This window comes from Pyrus communis, chromosome 11 (assembly GCF_963583255.1).
Source record: "Pyrus communis chromosome 11, drPyrComm1.1, whole genome shotgun sequence".
NCBI classification, from domain to species: domain Eukaryota; kingdom Viridiplantae; phylum Streptophyta; class Magnoliopsida; order Rosales; family Rosaceae; genus Pyrus; species Pyrus communis.
The window spans coordinates 18,716,915-18,734,941 of record NC_084813.1 but is presented as its reverse complement, the minus strand read 5'-3'; the positions used below and the strand labels follow the sequence as shown (position 1 = coordinate 18,734,941).

Sequence of the window (18,027 nt, the reverse complement as noted above, 5' to 3'; positions counted from 1 at the left end):
ATAAAACAGTTATCAACATACTAACCCCCAGGTTTTATGAAAACACATATAGCATGATAAATAAAATAGGTTTTTCGAAACCCTAGCATGCCATGCAATGTGTCAAAACATATCTCGTTTATAGTAATCGCTAGTGAATGTCCAATCACACTCCAGGCCCTATGCTAGCTCCCTGTCCTTGTGCCAACGCTAGAGGAAAATCATCATCAGGCCCTGTGCCAACTCCATGTCTCTCAGCTCGTAGCTAGAGATTATTTCTTCAAGCCCTATGCCAACACTGTAACCTCGCCCATGACGGAATATATCACTCACCCCGTAGCGGAATAGGGACCACTAGGTAAGTACAACTTCATAGTATAAATTCATCCATCATCTATACTATAAAGAGGTATTCTAAATATTATATCGTCATCCATCAGATATTCTATAAAGAACACGAGTTATAGGAAAAATAGTAATAATTCAAAATAGCCTCAATAAGCATGTTGTCTCATAAAATGTAATCAGTAAATCATGCTTTTCATGTATGCATTACTACTGTTAAAACATGCATTTTTAGAAAGGGTTCACTCACAGATACTTCGTCGCCGAAGAGCCACGCAAACTAGCGAAAATGGTAACGCCACAGATAATTGCCCCTAAGCACATAAAAGGTACAATTAATAAAACTCTACTAAAATGATTTAATTTGGAAAAATGGACGTCAAAAACGGATTCAAGACGTTGAAATTAGCCTATGAGGGGTTCTAGACGAAACTCCAAAAAGTCAACGCTGACCGTTGACCGGTTCAAAGTCAACGGGTCTGGGCCTAAAGGGTTTGGGTCCAATAGGTTTTAGGGTTTAAAGGGTATTGGGTTAATTGGGCCGAAGACCCTAGGCGAATAGCCTAAAGGTCTCAATCCAAAGGGTTTAAATTCTAAGGATTTTGGGTTGGGTTTAAATCTCATGGACCAAAGCCCTTTTTGGTTTTGGGTTAAGAGTTTAGCGGGCCAAGGGCCCTAGGTTTCTCGACCCAAAGGCCTTGGTTGGGCTGCTGGGTTTTGGGGTTAATTGGCTGGGTAACCCAGCCCAAAGGCCTGGGTTGAGGGTGGTTTTTAGTCCACACTTTGGCCGGTTTCTGGGCTACTTTCAAACGCTCATAACTTATTCGTTACTCAACGAAATCAAGTGAAAAAAAATGAAAGTTGTAGTTCTCGATGAGAAAAAGAGATTGATACCTTACACGCTGTCCCACTCACAATGTTTTGGCTAGAAAATGCCTCGAAAGGGGTGGTGCTTGTCGAAAAATTTAGAAAATCTTCCCCGAGCTATTTTCTACGATTCAAATGTATACATAACTTAAAACAAGCTTCGATCTAACCCTAAAACACATCCCAAGGGTTTTTAGAAGCTTACCAATGTTGGAAAATCACGAAACTCGACGGAGAATACGATGAACAGTACCGGCCGAAAGGAAGATAAGGGTTTGGGGTGTTCTTTCTTCGAATTTAAGTTCATAGGGGTGATGGTGATGGTGTTTAGTTGTTGTTATGTAGTATGACGGTGAGGGAGTGAAGGTTTGCAGAGAGGGAGAGCACGGATGAGAGGGAGAGTGTCACATCCTGGCCCGGGCCCCCACCACATCTCGGGCGCGACTCCACCGTAGCACAATATTGCCCACTTTGGGCCCCTACCACACGTTCATGGTTTTGTTTCTGGGAACTTACACGAGAACTTCCTAGTGGGTCACCCATCATGGGATTACTCTCGCTCGCTACTCGCTTAACTTCGGAGTTCCGACGGAATCCGAAGCCAGTGAGCTCCCAAAAGGCCACGTGCTAGGTAGAGATGGGAATATACATATAAGGCTTAGATGATCCACTCCCCTGGACGATGTGGGATGTTACAGGGAGTGTTAAGGGAAAGTGAGATAGAGAGTGACAGAGAGACTGCGAGAATGAGAGAGACAGGGAGATCGTGAAAAGAGAAAGAGAATGGGAGTTGGTGTTTGCAACGTAGCAGCCTGGGGGAGAAGAGAAGTCGAGATAAAGGGTCCATATTAGATTAGGATAAGGGACCAAAAAGTAACTTCCAAAAACCTTTTGGGGGAAATTATGAAATTTGCAAAATAATTGGGGGTGGGGTCTAACATAAGAGATGATGGAATGCCTCCGGTTACGACCATTTGCATCATAAGGGCCTCTAGTGTGATTTCAAATTAGTCTCAACCTTTTAAAATATTTCAAATAACTATCTAACATCTGTAAATATAGACACTCGTTTGGTCACTGGCACAAAGTGACAACATCATTACTGTTAAGTGATGATGTCATCAATGTTAAGTAATGATATGGACAAAGATTGAAGATAATTAATTTTTCACATTTTAGAGTTATGAATTCTCAATTTGAGCCCTTTTAGCCAAATTAAATGCTCACTTTGTCTAGTTTAAAGGAATCAATTTGGGGAGTTAGAGCTTTATAAATGACGTCAAGAAAAAATCTCGCTCTAATACTTGTCAAGTTTCCCACTTAACACTATGACCTAATATATGTTCAATTTTTAAAATGTTAGATAATTTTTTGGAATATTTTAAAAGATTAACACCATTTTAAACTTTTCCCTAAATTGGATAATTATATTAATTTCACCCTAAAAAAAAATATTGTTTTTGGAGGCTCTGAAAAAAATGAAACATTGGATTGTTTAAAAGATGTTTAAGTAAAAATTTTGAATGATGTGATATTTGATTGTTATTTTATTATTTTCTTTTACATACAAATTAGGGAAGAGGAGAATCGATTGAAAGAACTCGAGTGCATGGTTAAATGTTTTTAAGCACTTGCATCATAATTTCGAGACAAATATTTGTCTACATTTTTACTCACCCTCCAAATGCAAGGTAACTCTTGACCAATGCTTTAAAAGGCGATGGCGTAGGTGAGGCGTTTCATGGATAGCTCTGCTTAGGCGAAAGTCTTGAGATGAAACCTTATGAGACCTAATTTTTTAATATATTATATATAATTATATATATATATATATATATATATATATGTATGTATATATAAATATAATACTTTGTAAACAGATATCCATTGTCATTCAAAAATGCACAAGTGATAAACAAGTTTAACCCACATACATACAAAAAAAGAAAAAGAAATCATTCTTCAAATATGGTCCACATACATTGAAAAACAATAACAAAAAAGATAGTAGCAAATAATCTCTTTCCCTTGTTAATATCCACTCATTTACAGCATTAATATGGTCTACATACATTCTCTACCCACTCTCTCTCTTAGTACACTACCCTTACTCTCACTTTCCCTCTTCTCTCTCTCATTCATACATACACCCCTACCCACTCTTTCCCTCGGTTCACTCTCCCTCACTCTTGCTTACCCTCTTATATCTCTCTCTTTCATTCATATCCACTCATTTTACAACATTTATATGGTTTGCCTATATCCCCAACCTACTCTATTTCCCTTAATAAATTCTCCATGACTCTCACTTTCCCTCTTTACTGGGTAGTGGCAGTGCTGCTCACTTGGTGGTGTGGCACGAAGAAGAGAAAGGACGCCCTAAGATGTGCCTTGACCACATCTAGATGAGTTTTCGCCTATTCGCACTAGGCTGAGGCATTTTCACCTCTACTCTACCTCTAAAGCTGCCTAGGCGCACCTCGGGGGTGTTTTTTAAAACATTGTTGCTGACTTTCCCAAAATCATGCCTTGTGTCTATGTAACTGACCATTGTGATTTATGCATTTAATTAAATCTTTTATAAAAGACAGATTAAATGTAACATCCCACATTGTCCAGGGGAGTGGATCCTGTAAGCCTTATATGTATGTTTTCATCTCTACCTAGCACGAGGCCTTTTGGGAGCTCACTGGCTTTGGATTCCGTAGGAACTCCGAAGTTAAGAGGGAAATGGGCCAGAGCATTCCCAGGATGGGTAACCCACTGGGAAGTTCTGCTCGACTTCCCAGAAACAAAATCGTGAGGGCGTGGTCGGGGCCCAAAGCGGACAATATCGTGCTACAGCGGAGTCGAGTCCGGGATGTGGTGGGTGCCCGGGTAGGGATGTGACATTAAACCTTTTCTCGGTAAGATTATATATAAGACTTTATATATATATATATATATATATATATATAATTTTTGGTCAATAGTATTACATTTTAGTAGTATTTCTTTACATATGTGAGTTAAATGTATGTGTTCGACTTTTAAGAATAATGAGATGATCGATACAAAATTATTATGGTTGCTTAATTATGTGGGTCTGCCAAAAAATTTAGCTATTAATGTAAGATATCGTTGTATATTGATAGAAATTATAAAATAAAACTGCTCAATATGGCAATTTGAGAGTGGCGGGATTGGTCGGTGTCAAGGGTGCAACGTTTTTCCTGCTATGAAAACGGAATAAATTAAAGTGATTGAATTGAAAGAAAAATAAAAGAAAGGAAAGAAAGAAATCATTGCATTTCCATGTCTGAAAATAGGAAAGGAGAGATACTGATATTTGCTGGGGAGAAAATGGCGGTTTCCCTCGGATGGCTTTGGATCACATTTCACGTATCAATATCTGTCAAACCTGTTTAATTTTCTCTCTATCAAAACCATCTATTTGCAAATTTGCACTTAATAGCTACCTCCTTTGTTTTTATCTTCTGCCTTCCATTCTTTTTGTTTACTTTGGAAGGAATCCCAGAACTCTTCTAGACAAAATTTACATTTCTGTTACTAACATATTCATGCATGTTCTTTTGGGTCTGATTTTTTAGGGTTCACATTGGAGAATCTATATATAAATACGCATATATATATATATATATATATATATATATATATGCAATTCCATTATACCACAAGGTTAGTTCTTTACTTTCTATTATTTTGGTTCTTGTTTTGTTTGTTGGGGATTTTTTTCCAAAATTTCATTAGGTTTTTGTTAGAAACAGGTAAAGAATTCATGTTCTTGACAAAAAAATCATATGGGATTTATTTTGATTCAAGGGATATTTTAATCTAGAGTAAAGAATGAAGATGGGTATTCGAAGTCGAATTTGGGTGCAGAAGTGGAGCACGCTGTACTAATGAACTTGCTTACGCCCAGGTCTGCGATATGGTCTTTATTAAAAAGAGATAGAGAGTATATGCATAGATGTTATGTGTATTATGTGTGTGTATAGGCATAAAACTTTTGGATCTCACGTTTTATTTTTTGTCATTGGATCTCACATTGATTTCTATTATTATATGTATGTGTGTTGATTGTGGAGAATGTGATGAAGCAGTGATGCGCGTGTTTGGAGATGGAATTCTTGTTGACTTGTTGGCATAGAGTTTTTACTTCCACCTCATGGATTCTGATAACCATTACAACAGCAACAACAACGACAACAATAGCAGGAACAACGATTCAGCCACAATAAAAATAAATTCCCATACTGAGGTCAGCTTTAAATTCTTTAGCTGTATATGGTATCAAAGGCATTTTCTTTTGGTAGCAGTGATAATCTTTGGTAACAAAGATTTCAGCTCCACAGATGGGATCAACACAGTCCAACTCAGTGTTTGAGTTCGAGGATCAGAGCCTAGTTGGGGGCGAGATACATTCATTGGACGAGGTTCCCCCCAGGGCTCTATATTCTGGTGGTGCAAATGACTATTGTCCCTGTTTGAATTAATATTTGAATATTAGGCTGCAAGTGAGAAGAAGCCCAAAGATGCCAACTAAAAGAAGACTTGCCCGAAGCCCAGCACCAAGCCTAGAGACAAATTAGCGTCTCCCCATTAATATATAGGCCAAATACCTATGCATTAAATGCCAAGTGATGGAGACTAACTCACAATCAGCCAAAAAGCACTTTTCAGTGGCAATACAAGTAAAAAGTTGATGACTCACTACCCTCCAAGTTGCTTTCAGGAAAATGCAAAGACACAACAGTCGGGCTAATTCGTCTATAAAAGGAGGAAGATGCCTTAGAGACAAGGACACTCAACCAATCAAACAAACAAACATACAAACTCTGCTCAAGCCAGAGATTTGCATCTAAAAGTTGTAATCAGCCCATATATCAGTCATTTTCAGGATCATTCCCCACAAAAGACATCTTTTGTCTAGTTTAAAGCTCTGTTATCACCCCTAGTGGCATATCGATTTCCTTGTGTAAACTTGTTTACTATCCATCCATTTTTAGCATACAAACCCCTGTAAACTCAAAGAGAAGTGATCGCAAGAGGTTCAACTTTGCCTGACGATGTCAAATCTTAATCAAAGCTCTTTGTTTGTTTTCTAAGTTAATAGATCTACTGCTTAATGTATTCTCCAACATGTATCCAAATCATACCCATCAGTTTTCTTACTTTAAGAACCTGATTCGCACCTGGATCTGGTTAGTTTAATGGATATGCTTTCATTTAAAAACCAAGTAAATGGCTTAAGGGGATCTGGACTTCCTTCATTCGAACGTACAAGATTATAAACTAAAAGTCCTTGGTCACAAGGCAAGAAAAAGAACTTAATGTGGACTAAACTCATCCACGACAATCATTTGATAACAAGAAGTCCGAGTAACTTGGGGTGCAAGTAATCGACTAAACACGCTCTTGTTCTACATCTGCTATATTAGGGGTGCACGCCTAATACTTAGTTTTGATTGCGAGTCTCAAGGCCTAAACCTAAGACCCCACAAAGGCACCTTTCAAAACTAACTTTGTTCTCTTCTTGCAGTACATCAGCAAGCAAGAGCCCGACTACACATCACAAGTGTCAATCCCTTGGGAAGCTGTGTTGAGTGCCAAGGAGCCCTCTTTGGAGAAATCTTCGCTCGAACAGTCCCCATGTCATGAAGAATAGTGTGGTCGATAGCATCAGGATTGTAGTTTTCTCTGCCAAAATTAATTTGCTCATGCCTTTTGGCCCTTTAGCAATCGTGGTTGATAAATTAACAGGCATCATGTGAGTTTTCACTATCTTTTTCTGCGTGTGAATCTCTCGGATCATGACACGATTGTATATATGCTTAGTTTGTTTGATTTTTTTTAACGCGTTTCAGGGTTGGGTCTGATCGATTAGGATATGCAACAGAGTAAGATTTCTGCGTTCTCTTTGTATTCTTTGTTTACAACTATCCAGTTAACTTGATGTATTACAAAACAACATTTGTTAGGGTTTAATCCGCGTGCACATGAGACGGACGTCCATATTAACGGGTAAGCATGTTGTAAATGCAAATATCCGTTTTTTCTATTTCCAAAAAGTCTTCATAAAGCTTCCAGTTTGAGTCACTGATCAATGCAAGATTCCATAAATCTTCATAAAGCTTTTAAGTTTGGTTTGAGCATTCTAAAATTATCTTCATCCAGCCAGTACTTCACCCGCATCACATGCTTCCTTTCACATTTAACCCTAAAATTTGAAAGCAGTTACACTAACTTTACAATTAGTATTCATTTGTTGATCCAAAAATGTTATCCATAACTCCAATTATGCCTTAATTATGCAGTTGGAGGTCTTTTAAATGCCACCTTCGGAAACACAACAGAATTGATAATATCAATTTACGCTCTGAAAAGAGGCATGATTCGTGTTGTTCAACAATCCTTACTAGGCTCAATCCTATTGAACATGTTGCTCGTGCTTGGATGCGCATTCTTTGCTAGTGGACTTGTGCATTCACAGAGGGAGCAAGTGTTCAACAAGGTACATTTCGTCTGTAAAAAAGAGCGCTTTGTTTATTTGGTTTTATTTTATTTTATTCGATCTTCCATATCTTTTTCTCGCAACTAAAGTTCAAAGTTTCTATATTCTCAGGCAACTTCTGGAGTGAACTCTGGATTGCTATTGATGGCAGTCATGGGTCTGCTCTTTCCAGCAGTACTGCACTCTACTCGGACAGAGTTGCACCATATCTTTTTCTTGCAACTAAAGTTCAAAGTTTCTAGGCATCTTCCTCGTCACTCTCTTCACCAACCCCTCTCTCTCCCCTCTCTGTCAAACCAGTTTCTCATCAATCTCCATCCATGTCAATAGGCCATATCCAAAGGCACCAAGAATCCCAAAGATCCCAAGAGGTTAAGTTGTAAGTTCCAAATATCCAATCCCCTTTCATTCTCATTAGCATTAGGTTTCAAGATCCACAATTGAAAAAAAAAAAAAAAAAAAAAAAAAAATTCAATGTGAAACTTTTTACCTAACCTATTCAATGATTGCTAACCCAACAATTTTACATATTTGTTGGTGTAGCAAATGAAAATGGAGGTGACAAGAAATATTTGATTATTAAATTACTACTGATCAAACCTTAAACATTACACATCTCTTTCTCATCCTCAATTCGCAATATTATTATAATTTTTTCAGATCATCAACTCCTATAGGAAGTATATGTCGGTTTTGGTGAACAAATTTCGCGACTCTAGCATTATTGTTTCGAGAAAGCATCTACATTTGCAAAGATGCAGTCTTTGAGTCGATCAATACGAGGTCAATCATTATATGACCCTCCACCATTTGCAGAGAAGATCACAGACGACCCTGTGACAACGAAAACCGCACAAAGCACGGTGACTTGCGTCTACCTTGCAAATATTGCGACATTTTGGCGGGAAGGTGACGATCATATGGTGTAAGAAGCTCATGAACCATTCCCTCAGCATTCGGATTGATAGTTTAGACGGCGGTTTTCATTGTACGTGCAAAACCGACCTAAAGCCATGGCATTTTTGGAACAATAAAAAAACAAAAAAAAACCAAAAAATTAAAATAGAGAAAAAAAGAAAAAAAATAAGTGGCACTCCTATTGGTTAGAAGGAAGAGCAGGAAGAAAATGAAGGTTGGTTCGAAGGTAGTGTTTCTGCTGAGAGACTCAGAGGGCTTCGGCGAAGCCATCTCAGCTGCTTTCCGCCCAAGTCCAAGCAATTATACTGTGTAAGATCTCTTCCTATCAACCCTTTTAAGTTTGAGATCAAATTCATATTATATCGATTGATTTCGATGCGCCAATTTGTTGCAGAGAAGAAAGTTTCGAGCTTTCTTTGGAGCTCTATGGAATCCAAAATTGCAAAACTTCTGGAATCCTTCGCCACTTCCTCGATCCCCAGGGCCAATATGAGGTTCCCCTTCTCTCTCTCCCTCTGTCTCTCATGGAATTGTTTAGGACCCAGAAACGGGTTTGTATTAGTATAGATTAGATTCTATGTGGGATTTGGGTGTTGAGAAATGGGTCGTGTATTTTCTAATGGAACGTGTTCTAGTTTTTATGGTGAAAGGTGAAATTTGTGACAATTTGGGGTTTAGATAGTGTGTGATTGAAATTGAAAATGATGTTAGTTTTTCAAAACCATGTGGGGTATAAAATCGACTCGGTTTTATGAAATTGTGAGTGATCTGTAAGGTCTAAAGGGACTTGATTGCAGGCGTTTTTCAAAGAATGCTTGTAGATTTGGTTTCTATGCCCATAGTGGTAGAAACCCATTAAATTACTTTGTAAAAGTTTTGTTCCTTTGTGTTTCAGAACTCATGCTGTGACGATAACAGTGGAAGGTTCCACATTATTTTTTTTATGCAGTTTTCTGTTTTTCATAAAGTTTATTGATCTACCACTGCTCTGAAATGCTTTAGTTGTTAGGATGTGAGCCAACAGCTTTGATATTGTGTTGAAGTTTGTCGATTTATTGCTGTTGGGCTTGAGTTACTAGGACAGAGTGAATAACTATTGTATTTATCTTCTAACATATCTTGAAGATAACAAATTAGGGGAACTTTATAAAAAATTTCTCTTCAATTTTGTATTTTTCAGGTGTCTGTGCTGCTTATGGAATACTATGAACCGCCAATACTAGCCTGCGGTATTAATGAAGTTCTAGCACAATTAGCAGGGCGGAATTCATCCTCAGTTTCTACAGTCGTTGCCCCGTTTTTCCTAGAGTCATCCAAGCTAAAGGGGGAAAGTAAATCTGCAACAAAATTTGAAAGCAAATGTTCACTTTATGGTATAGAGATTGGTTCAGAAACAGCCATAAGCAAGGCTATGGCAACCAAAACCCAGAAGCCACCGCCATCCTTGCAGATTCATCATGAACATTTGGCTTGCTTTCTTCAGTTTGTCCGTATTTTGAAGTTGCCAACATATGTTCTTATCAGGCAAATAGGTCAACACATTTCTGATAAAGAAGAGTTTCAGGTATACAGCTTTTTTATTACTTTATCTAATGCAACTGTCAACATTCAGTTTACCTAGAATTGTTGTGACATATGGTTGAATTCAAGTAGGGTTTGGAGGCCATGATAGGATAGTAATTTGTATTTCTACGATTTGCTCAAGAGATGAATGGGAAAAATAGTGTATGCTCAGTTTCTCCATGTTCCACTGCTGAAAGTAAGTCGCTTAGCCTTGTTTCTTTCTCTTCCCTTTAGTTCTCTATCAATCTGTCTGTTTCCCGAGTGTACGTATATTGTCTAACTCTAGATGGTTTCTTTTTCAGATACTTTATGAGATTGGAGAACTTTTAGCAGGCACTTTGAACCTTTCCTTTTCAAGAGACAAGATCACATGGAATCCAACAAGAGAATCAAAAGACGGTCGGGAGCCATGGTGTGCATTATATGGTTAAACCTCTACTGTCTGTAACATTAGAGGTTGGGACAAGATCTATCGTTGGGTGCATCAGGTTGAAAAAACTTTCAGTTCTTACTGTGATTGATATATCTATGTTCAACATCATAGTGCTTAGACGTAAAACTACTTCATCTGGATTCCCAGTTTGTGAACTGGCCATGAAGGTAATGAAATAGCTTTTGCTACAATTTAAATTTACTTATGGCTTTTCGTTTCCTTTCTTTCTTGGTTTCATTAGTGAACTGGTCTATTGTCTTAAAGATGATGCGATAATCTGAATGAGTTGTTCATGTGCTCATCCTGTTGGGTGCCTTGTGGGGTTCTTATTCGAACCTGTAATGTAGTAACTACAATCATATCATTCATCAAACAACAAAAACGAATCAGTCAACACACAAAAACAAAGACTTCATTTAGTAATACGGTCTAGTGGTGTTTCTCTTCACTTGTAAGTGAAAGGTCCCTCATAAACCACCAATTTATTCCTTAATATATAATCCATCAAATCAGTTACACCTCTAATTTTAGGATCCCACATAAACAGATACAATAAGAAATATAAAAGAATGAAATAGCTTTACAACCAACGTTCCACATTCCTATTAAATATGCCTTTCCCGTAAGTAGAAATGGTAATTCTAACTAGGAGGGGGAATTGCATCCAAGCAAATAAAGTGACTGGAACACTTGAAAGAAGTATGGTTGGAATCACAATCCAAGAATGTCCACGAACTATAATTAGAAGGGCAGCAGAAAACGCAATCATCATGGTTGCAATAGCGAAGAAAAGAGTGGCAAGACCAATTATCATCTGTGTGGGTAAGGACTTTAGGAAATCATCTTCTGCGTAACGTGACGTGAGAATTCCGAGAAACGTTAGCGTAGCAGTTGTGGAAGAAAAGAGTGATATAGCATCTGAAATCATAAATAACATAAACAATTTTTCATCGATGAATGCGGGAAAGCCGGTATCTTTGTTTCCTCCAGGAATTGTGATTATTGCAGCAAACATGATGGTAATAATAAGAGCACCTACAACAGTGCAAGAAGTTGCTGTCTCTTTCATCCATTTTTCTCCCTCCTTTAGCAATCCACTGTGACTCTTTGTGAATAGTTCCCTTGGTGTCAAACTTTCATCATCGTTCCTCCACTCAAGATACTTAGGAGGTACAATAGTCTCTACTTCCTGCATTGCATTGAACAAGAAGTACTGACTTATGAGAGCATAAAATATAATTTTCTATAATCTTTATTATATTAGGATTAACTAGGTACATTTTACATTCCAAGGTTGGTAACATGTGTTAGGTTGTGTTAATTTTAACATTTGTACTGACATATGAGAGCACCTACAATTGGTCACGATGTTCAATTTTAACATTTTACGCATTAAGGCTTTAAGATTGTGTTAAATTTACAACTTGTGTTAGGTTGAACATCTGCTTACAATAAATCAAAAAAGCAAATAACTCTCTTTCAAAATGCAGCACCTTTAATGTAAGAAAGGGTTTAGGATAACAAACTAAGATTGACACCTAGGAAGTGGATAAGGGGACTTGTAATTTAGTTGGTTAAGAACATTTTCCCGAAGTGTCGAGTCCAATTCTTCCCTCCCTCCCCCAGTCCCTAATAGTTTATGCTGATTTGGGTGATTATTACAAAAAGGGAAAACAAATTCAGAACCTCCCGAATACTTAATTTGATTCTTTCAGTTTATATGTCATATAGGCAACGTAATTAAGAATTATGTAGAGTGAGAAATCCTAACCTTGTACCATTGCAGTTCATGTTGCATTTGCAATGCTGCCCCTGGAATACGATTAAGTTGTGCTTGTGCAGATGGGGACAACAGCCCAGCCATATGTAGCTTGTTATTATTTTCGCCATCGACACGCAGTATCACCCGCTTTTTCGCCGAGATCCCATATAGAAGGTTATAAATCTTTTCTTGACGACATTCGACGGCAAAGTGAAATATGTTCCTTACGTCGTTATTTATTCGCCACAGAAGTTCAGGATTTGCTTTACATATATGAGTAATAAACTCCACATTCCCATTCCTAACAGCTTCGAAGATTGCACAATTCGCATTGGCATAACTCATTTGATGCATTTCCAAATCTTTATTTATCTCTTCGCACACGAGCTTTAAAAATGCAAGTGAGTTGACGTGGACAATCTTCATTTCATATATGCGCTTGGTTCCTGAGTTCGACATTTAAAACCTAAATATTTAGAACTGAAACTGCTTTGAATAATTGATTTGAATTCCAATTTACGACAAATGAAATTGTTACTAGCATACCAAGTATCTCAACGATTTTCGAAACAAGCCCTTCCTTCTGCTTTTTTGAATGAGAAACAAGCTGTTCCACTAAACCTCCGACTGCAAAGGAAAAAATGTTGGTGAAACTCATGGAGCATGTTGTTAGATGTACGACCGACCTAATGGAACTTGCATAATGGAAATCCAATGTTTGTAGACCAAGAAGGGTTTCATAACCCTAGAGGGGCCAGTTTGACCAACAGTTGACTTTTTAACCAACATGCTTCAAGCCCTATCCTAGGATACCACTAAATATGACAGTAATTAGACCTCACACATTTAAGTTCTCATTTTTTGATAGTACATTGTCTCGGCCACGGAAACTATGAGAAGTGAGACATGTATACTTCGGCTTGATAACTTTTTGACAGAACATAAGACACAAAAACTTTTGTCTCTAAAAATAGGATCTGTTAAATAGTATATAATGTGTGACAAACAGGCTTTTGTGCCTTTACAGAAGCTATTGGTGCCGTCTTGATTTTATGAAAATTTTGAATTTTTTGTTTTATTTCAAATTTTTACATTTTTTTTAAAAATAAAACCTATTGGTCACGATTTGAAAGCTGTGCGTATAGTTCTGTCATCTGGCATGGTTGTCAAAATTAAGGCACAAATAGGTTGCCTATTTATGCTTAACTCTTTGAGCACAAATAACCTATTTGTGCTTAACTATTTGAGCACAAATAGCCATATTGTGCCTCTCATCAAAGGGCACACCCATAGAGGGCACATATAATAGTTTAGTTGCTGCACTGTTACTATAGATATATGGCACATACGTTGGTTCCAAATTACTTTTTGTGCACAGTGGCCATATATTTTTTTGTAGTGAAATGAGATATCTATGCATGTTTCAGTTGTTTGTGAATTGAGAGCTAGAGGGTCGATAACATAGTGTCACAAGGTTGGGTGATAGTAAGTGTGCACCATGTAGCATTGAAATACATGACATCATACCTGGTAAATCCATATTGTGCGATGACTATGCATGAAGATTTATGTATCATGTAGCACTGAGGTGCATGGGATGTTGACTTGGTATATTCGTATTAAGAGATCACTACGAATGGGATCATAACCTGGTAAAGTCGTATGTGCGATCAATATTTTCGAAAGATGATTGTGGCATGGTGAATCCAAATCGTGCAATCATCTTCTCGAGTCAGTAAGTGCTATAAATTTATTATGTTATTAAATTTCACATGAAAAATAACTTTAATGTTTTACACAATCTAGGCTAATATTGTATTTTATGTTATTCATTTTATGGGTCTATTCTTAAAAACTAACACAAACGCATTTTGTATTTCTCATTACCAAACATGCACTTATGCTCCCAATAATCTCCACAAATGAAGAAAACTCTCCTAATAATCTCTCAAATTTAGCAAGGTAGGGAGGTATTAGTGATACTAATTTAGTGTTGAACTTGTCATCTATGTGAGTTATAATTGAGACCTTCTACATACAAGTAAAGATAAATATCATGTATTCCCTTGGTTAAAGTTAATCAGGAATTCGAAGTGGATAACCCAAATTAGATCGTACCTTTTATGCAACACTTCCTAACTTGTTAATGATGGGAGAGGAAGGGGATGGCAAACCTGAGCGAATTGACCTCCTTCCGTTATTAGCTTGGGAATTTTCTTCATTTTGAACAGTTACAGAAATATGGTTGATGCGACGAGGAGGTTGTATGTCTATGCCTATCAAGACAAGAAAATATGTCATAAAAGTGAAAGCAAATAATTAATAGAAAGCGAAGGGAGTATGTTGTACACTAACTGTCATAAATCCGTTGTTGCCAGAAATTGAGCTCCACTCCACTCCGGAATGAAGAAGCCATACGAGCCAAAATTTCTAAGGGGGACGCCCCTCCGTCGTTCGAAGTAAAGGCCAATTTTGGGCAACGGTTAATTAAATCCCATGAGATATCTGTTTATTTTAAACATTAAGAATTTTTCAAAAATAATTAGTTTGCTATAATAATTTGTAGCTATGGGAAAAAGAGTAAACTGTAGCTAGTTTTGTAATCACGATTTTAATTTGAAAACCAAAAACTTGTTTGATAAATACTTTTAATTTTCAGGTTTCATTAAAAAAATTAAAATAAAAAGAAAAAACTGAAAGCTATTTTTTCGGTTTTCAAACTTCGAATTTCAATTTTTTTTTTTTTTTTTGGAAATTTGGAAGTAGTTTACTAAACAACTGAAATCATTATTAAAATAACCCTTAATTTTCATTTTTGTAGTCCTCAACAGCATGTTAGTACTCATATTTAATAACTTTTACCAAATTCTTTGGATAGAAAACAATTGGAGATTATTGTAGCGCCATGAGGTCCTTTGTCTGGCATTAAATCTTCAAGTGGAGTGACGGAGTAGAGATATCGAGCCACATGCCAATGACCGTACACACAAGCATGCACAAGTGGAATGTCGTTGAAAGCATCGGAAATGCTGAGTAATTTTTTGTTCCTTGTTACCATGCATTCAGCCATTTCGGTAATCCCTTCAATTGCAGCAATAGCAAGAGCTGTGTAATCATCCCCTGTTGATTTTATTTCCAAATCGTCCTCTTCCATCAACGACACCAATTCTCTGACAATATCCACATGCCCAGCCTCAACTGCAATGTGAAGAGCTGTCTTCCCGGAGAATGGATGTCTTACTCTTACTGCCTCCGGATGTTGGATGTGAAAGTCCCTTGCAGTTTCCCAACGACCAGCTTGCACAGCCTCAAAGAAAGGTTTACACCGACTATAATCAAATCCTGTCAACGACACCAATTCTCTGACAATATCCACATGCCCAGCTTCAACTGCAATGTGAAGAGCTGTCTTCCCAGAAGATGGATGTCTTACTCTTACTGCCTCCGGATGTTGGATGTAAAAGTCCTTTGCAGTTTCCCAACGGCCAGCTTGCACAGCCTCAAAGAAAGGTTTACACCGACTATATTCAAATACTGTCAAATTTATCGTGTTTGTTATTGTTAATTTCCCCATACTAGTTTAGTTTGATGCATGAACTATTCTGTAGTTAAACTTCAATCATAGAAACGATGGAAGATAATGTTAAGGGTTCCTTATTATTTAACTTTTTAATGAAGTTATATGGAATTATATGACTTAGTTAAGAAAATGACTTAGTTATCTTTAATGAAAGGTATAGTTAAGGAAAGTTTTATCTTTTACCATGCACATAATATGCACATACTTAGTACCATGCTTGCATTATGCACAGAACATGCACAGAAAATGACAAACTATGAAATGACCTCAGAGCGCATAAGCATCATTTTATTGATTTCTAAGAAAGGGCAGTGAGCTCTGGTTTTTGAGGTTGAGCTCAGATTTGTGATCATATCATGTGCATGTCGTGTCAGCAATGAAAATTACTTATTGGTTATGACTTAATTAATCTGCTTGAAGTTGATGAACAAACAAAGTGAACAAACACTTATTCACTAATCATGACATTTTATCAACTTAATTTATTCCCAGCTGCCTTCAACTCTACCCATTAAAATCAAGGGTTACCCAAATCAAAAATAGTAGGAAAAAAAATGAAATAAGAGTGGATTATTCTGAGAGATTCTTGCGCGCAGGCACAGAATAGGAGGGGACATCTGCTGGAGGCAAAGAGCGTCAGATGAGGGAAAAGAGAAGAAAGGATTGCGGTGGGGTTAAGGGTTAGGATTAAGGGTTTCCATCTCTTCCAGGAAGCCGCGACCGCAAAGAGGGCAAACAAGATTGGAGGTAGGTGAGGGGGTGATGGAAACCGTACGGTAGCACGGTGGCAAAAGTAAAGCTGGGGGCGATTGGACCGCCAACACTGCCGGAGGGAGAAACAAGAGAGAGACCTATTGATCGAAATAACCCATTTATATATGAGGGAATTTGGTCATTTTAAGTATTAAGAAAATCCTATTTTGGTCATATTGTTGTGCACATTGTGTGCATGTTTTGTACATATCCCAAAAGATTGAAATGATATATAGTATTAGTATTTAATTTTTTTTTTTTATCAATATATGTATTGTAGTTTGATATGACATTCCATAAAGTGCCATCTTAAATTTTCACGTTTTGAGCTTCGTTTAAGGTAACTTATACTGATATCGATATATTTATTGATATTTGTATAAATTTGTATATCGATATTTTAAACCATACACAATTGTACAATTATGGTATAAAAATATAGAAAAAATTAGTATCCAGTTCTTAAGTTACTAATGTTCTTTGATTGAAACCTTATTAGTTTTCAGATTTTGATCGAGGTCCCTAGCATTAATGTAATAATGAATTTTCATATCATTTACATAATTTTTAAAATAAAAATTAATAATTTATTTAGGATTTTAGTACTCACACATTTATTAAACTTCTAACTAATTTTCAATTCAAATCATTTCCAAAATAAATAAAAAATTAGAATAAGTTTGTACCCCTTAATTTTTTATGAAAAGGTTTCCAATTTTTTAATCTTATATGTACCCATTCATGTAATTTTTCAATTTTTTAATCTTAAAATGTACCTATTCTTAAATATACCAATTTGTTGTAGTGAAATGTACCCTTTTTTATATAAAATCTGTTCAAATTTTTTCTAATCCATTTTTAAACTTATATGGGTACATTCTTTTTCTTGATTTGAGAATGTATCCATGTCAATTTTAATCAAAGAAATTTACTAATGTTATTCAGCCTAATATCTATTATTTTTTTGGTGTGGTTTTGAAGAATGTACCCATATTTTGGTACAATAATTTTTTTTTGTTAATTTTTGATGAATGTACCCATGTTTACATACATACATACACACACACACACACACACACACAATCTATTGGATAGTATAATTTATATTTTAATAATTTTAATCCACAAATTATGGGTTTTTTTAATTTAAAATCTCATTAATACAAACTATAAATTTTAATTTTTAATTTAAAAAATATAGTAACCTACATAGAAATACGATATCACATTAATTTTAGAGATTTTGATCAAAAATTGAAAACCAACAAGATTTCAGTCAAAGAATATTGATAATTAAGAATCGCATCCAAAGT

General features: G+C 36.5%; 3 protein-coding genes and 1 long non-coding RNA gene across 5 annotated transcripts in view; 2 read left to right on the top strand and 2 right to left on the bottom strand.

The window, feature by feature from the left end:
- The window catches only part of LOC137707554 (uncharacterized), a 40,255-nt gene extending 29,337 nt beyond the window's left edge, over nt 1–10,918 (top strand). The window contains exon 2 of the long non-coding RNA XR_011064716.1: nt 10,489–10,918. This is a non-coding gene — a long non-coding RNA (uncharacterized lncRNA). The remainder of the gene's footprint in view (nt 1–10,488) is intronic.
- LOC137707551 (uncharacterized) lies at nt 8,707–10,480 on the top strand. Of its 2 annotated transcripts, XM_068446443.1 has the most exons (4): nt 8,710–8,932; nt 9,018–9,117; nt 9,804–10,187; nt 10,277–10,480. In XM_068446443.1, the coding sequence occupies exons 1-4, from the start codon at nt 8,832–8,834 to the stop codon at nt 10,298–10,300; spliced, it is 609 nt and encodes a 202-aa protein (XP_068302544.1). In that variant the 5' UTR covers nt 8,710–8,831; the 3' UTR covers nt 10,301–10,480. The 2 variants fall into 2 exon arrangements, with proteins under 2 accessions (XP_068302543.1, XP_068302544.1); XM_068446442.1 differs by having other exon boundaries at nt 8,707–8,932; nt 9,804–10,480.
- Nucleotides 10,919–11,199: 281 nt separating the features above from the next.
- LOC137709131 (ankyrin repeat-containing protein NPR4-like) lies at nt 11,200–12,840 on the bottom strand. Its single transcript, XM_068448256.1, has 2 exons — nt 12,391–12,840; nt 11,200–11,808 (listed from the first exon to the last, which is right to left on the bottom strand). Exons 1-2 carry the CDS (start codon nt 12,838–12,840, stop codon nt 11,200–11,202), a joined length of 1,059 nt encoding a protein of 352 aa, XP_068304357.1.
- Nucleotides 12,841–15,229: 2,389 nt separating this feature from the next.
- LOC137709130 (probable E3 ubiquitin-protein ligase XBOS36) lies at nt 15,230–15,955 on the bottom strand. Its single transcript, XM_068448255.1, has one exon. The coding sequence runs from the start codon at nt 15,953–15,955 to the stop codon at nt 15,230–15,232; it is 726 nt and encodes a 241-aa protein (XP_068304356.1).
- Nucleotides 15,956–18,027: the final 2,072 nt, after the last annotated feature.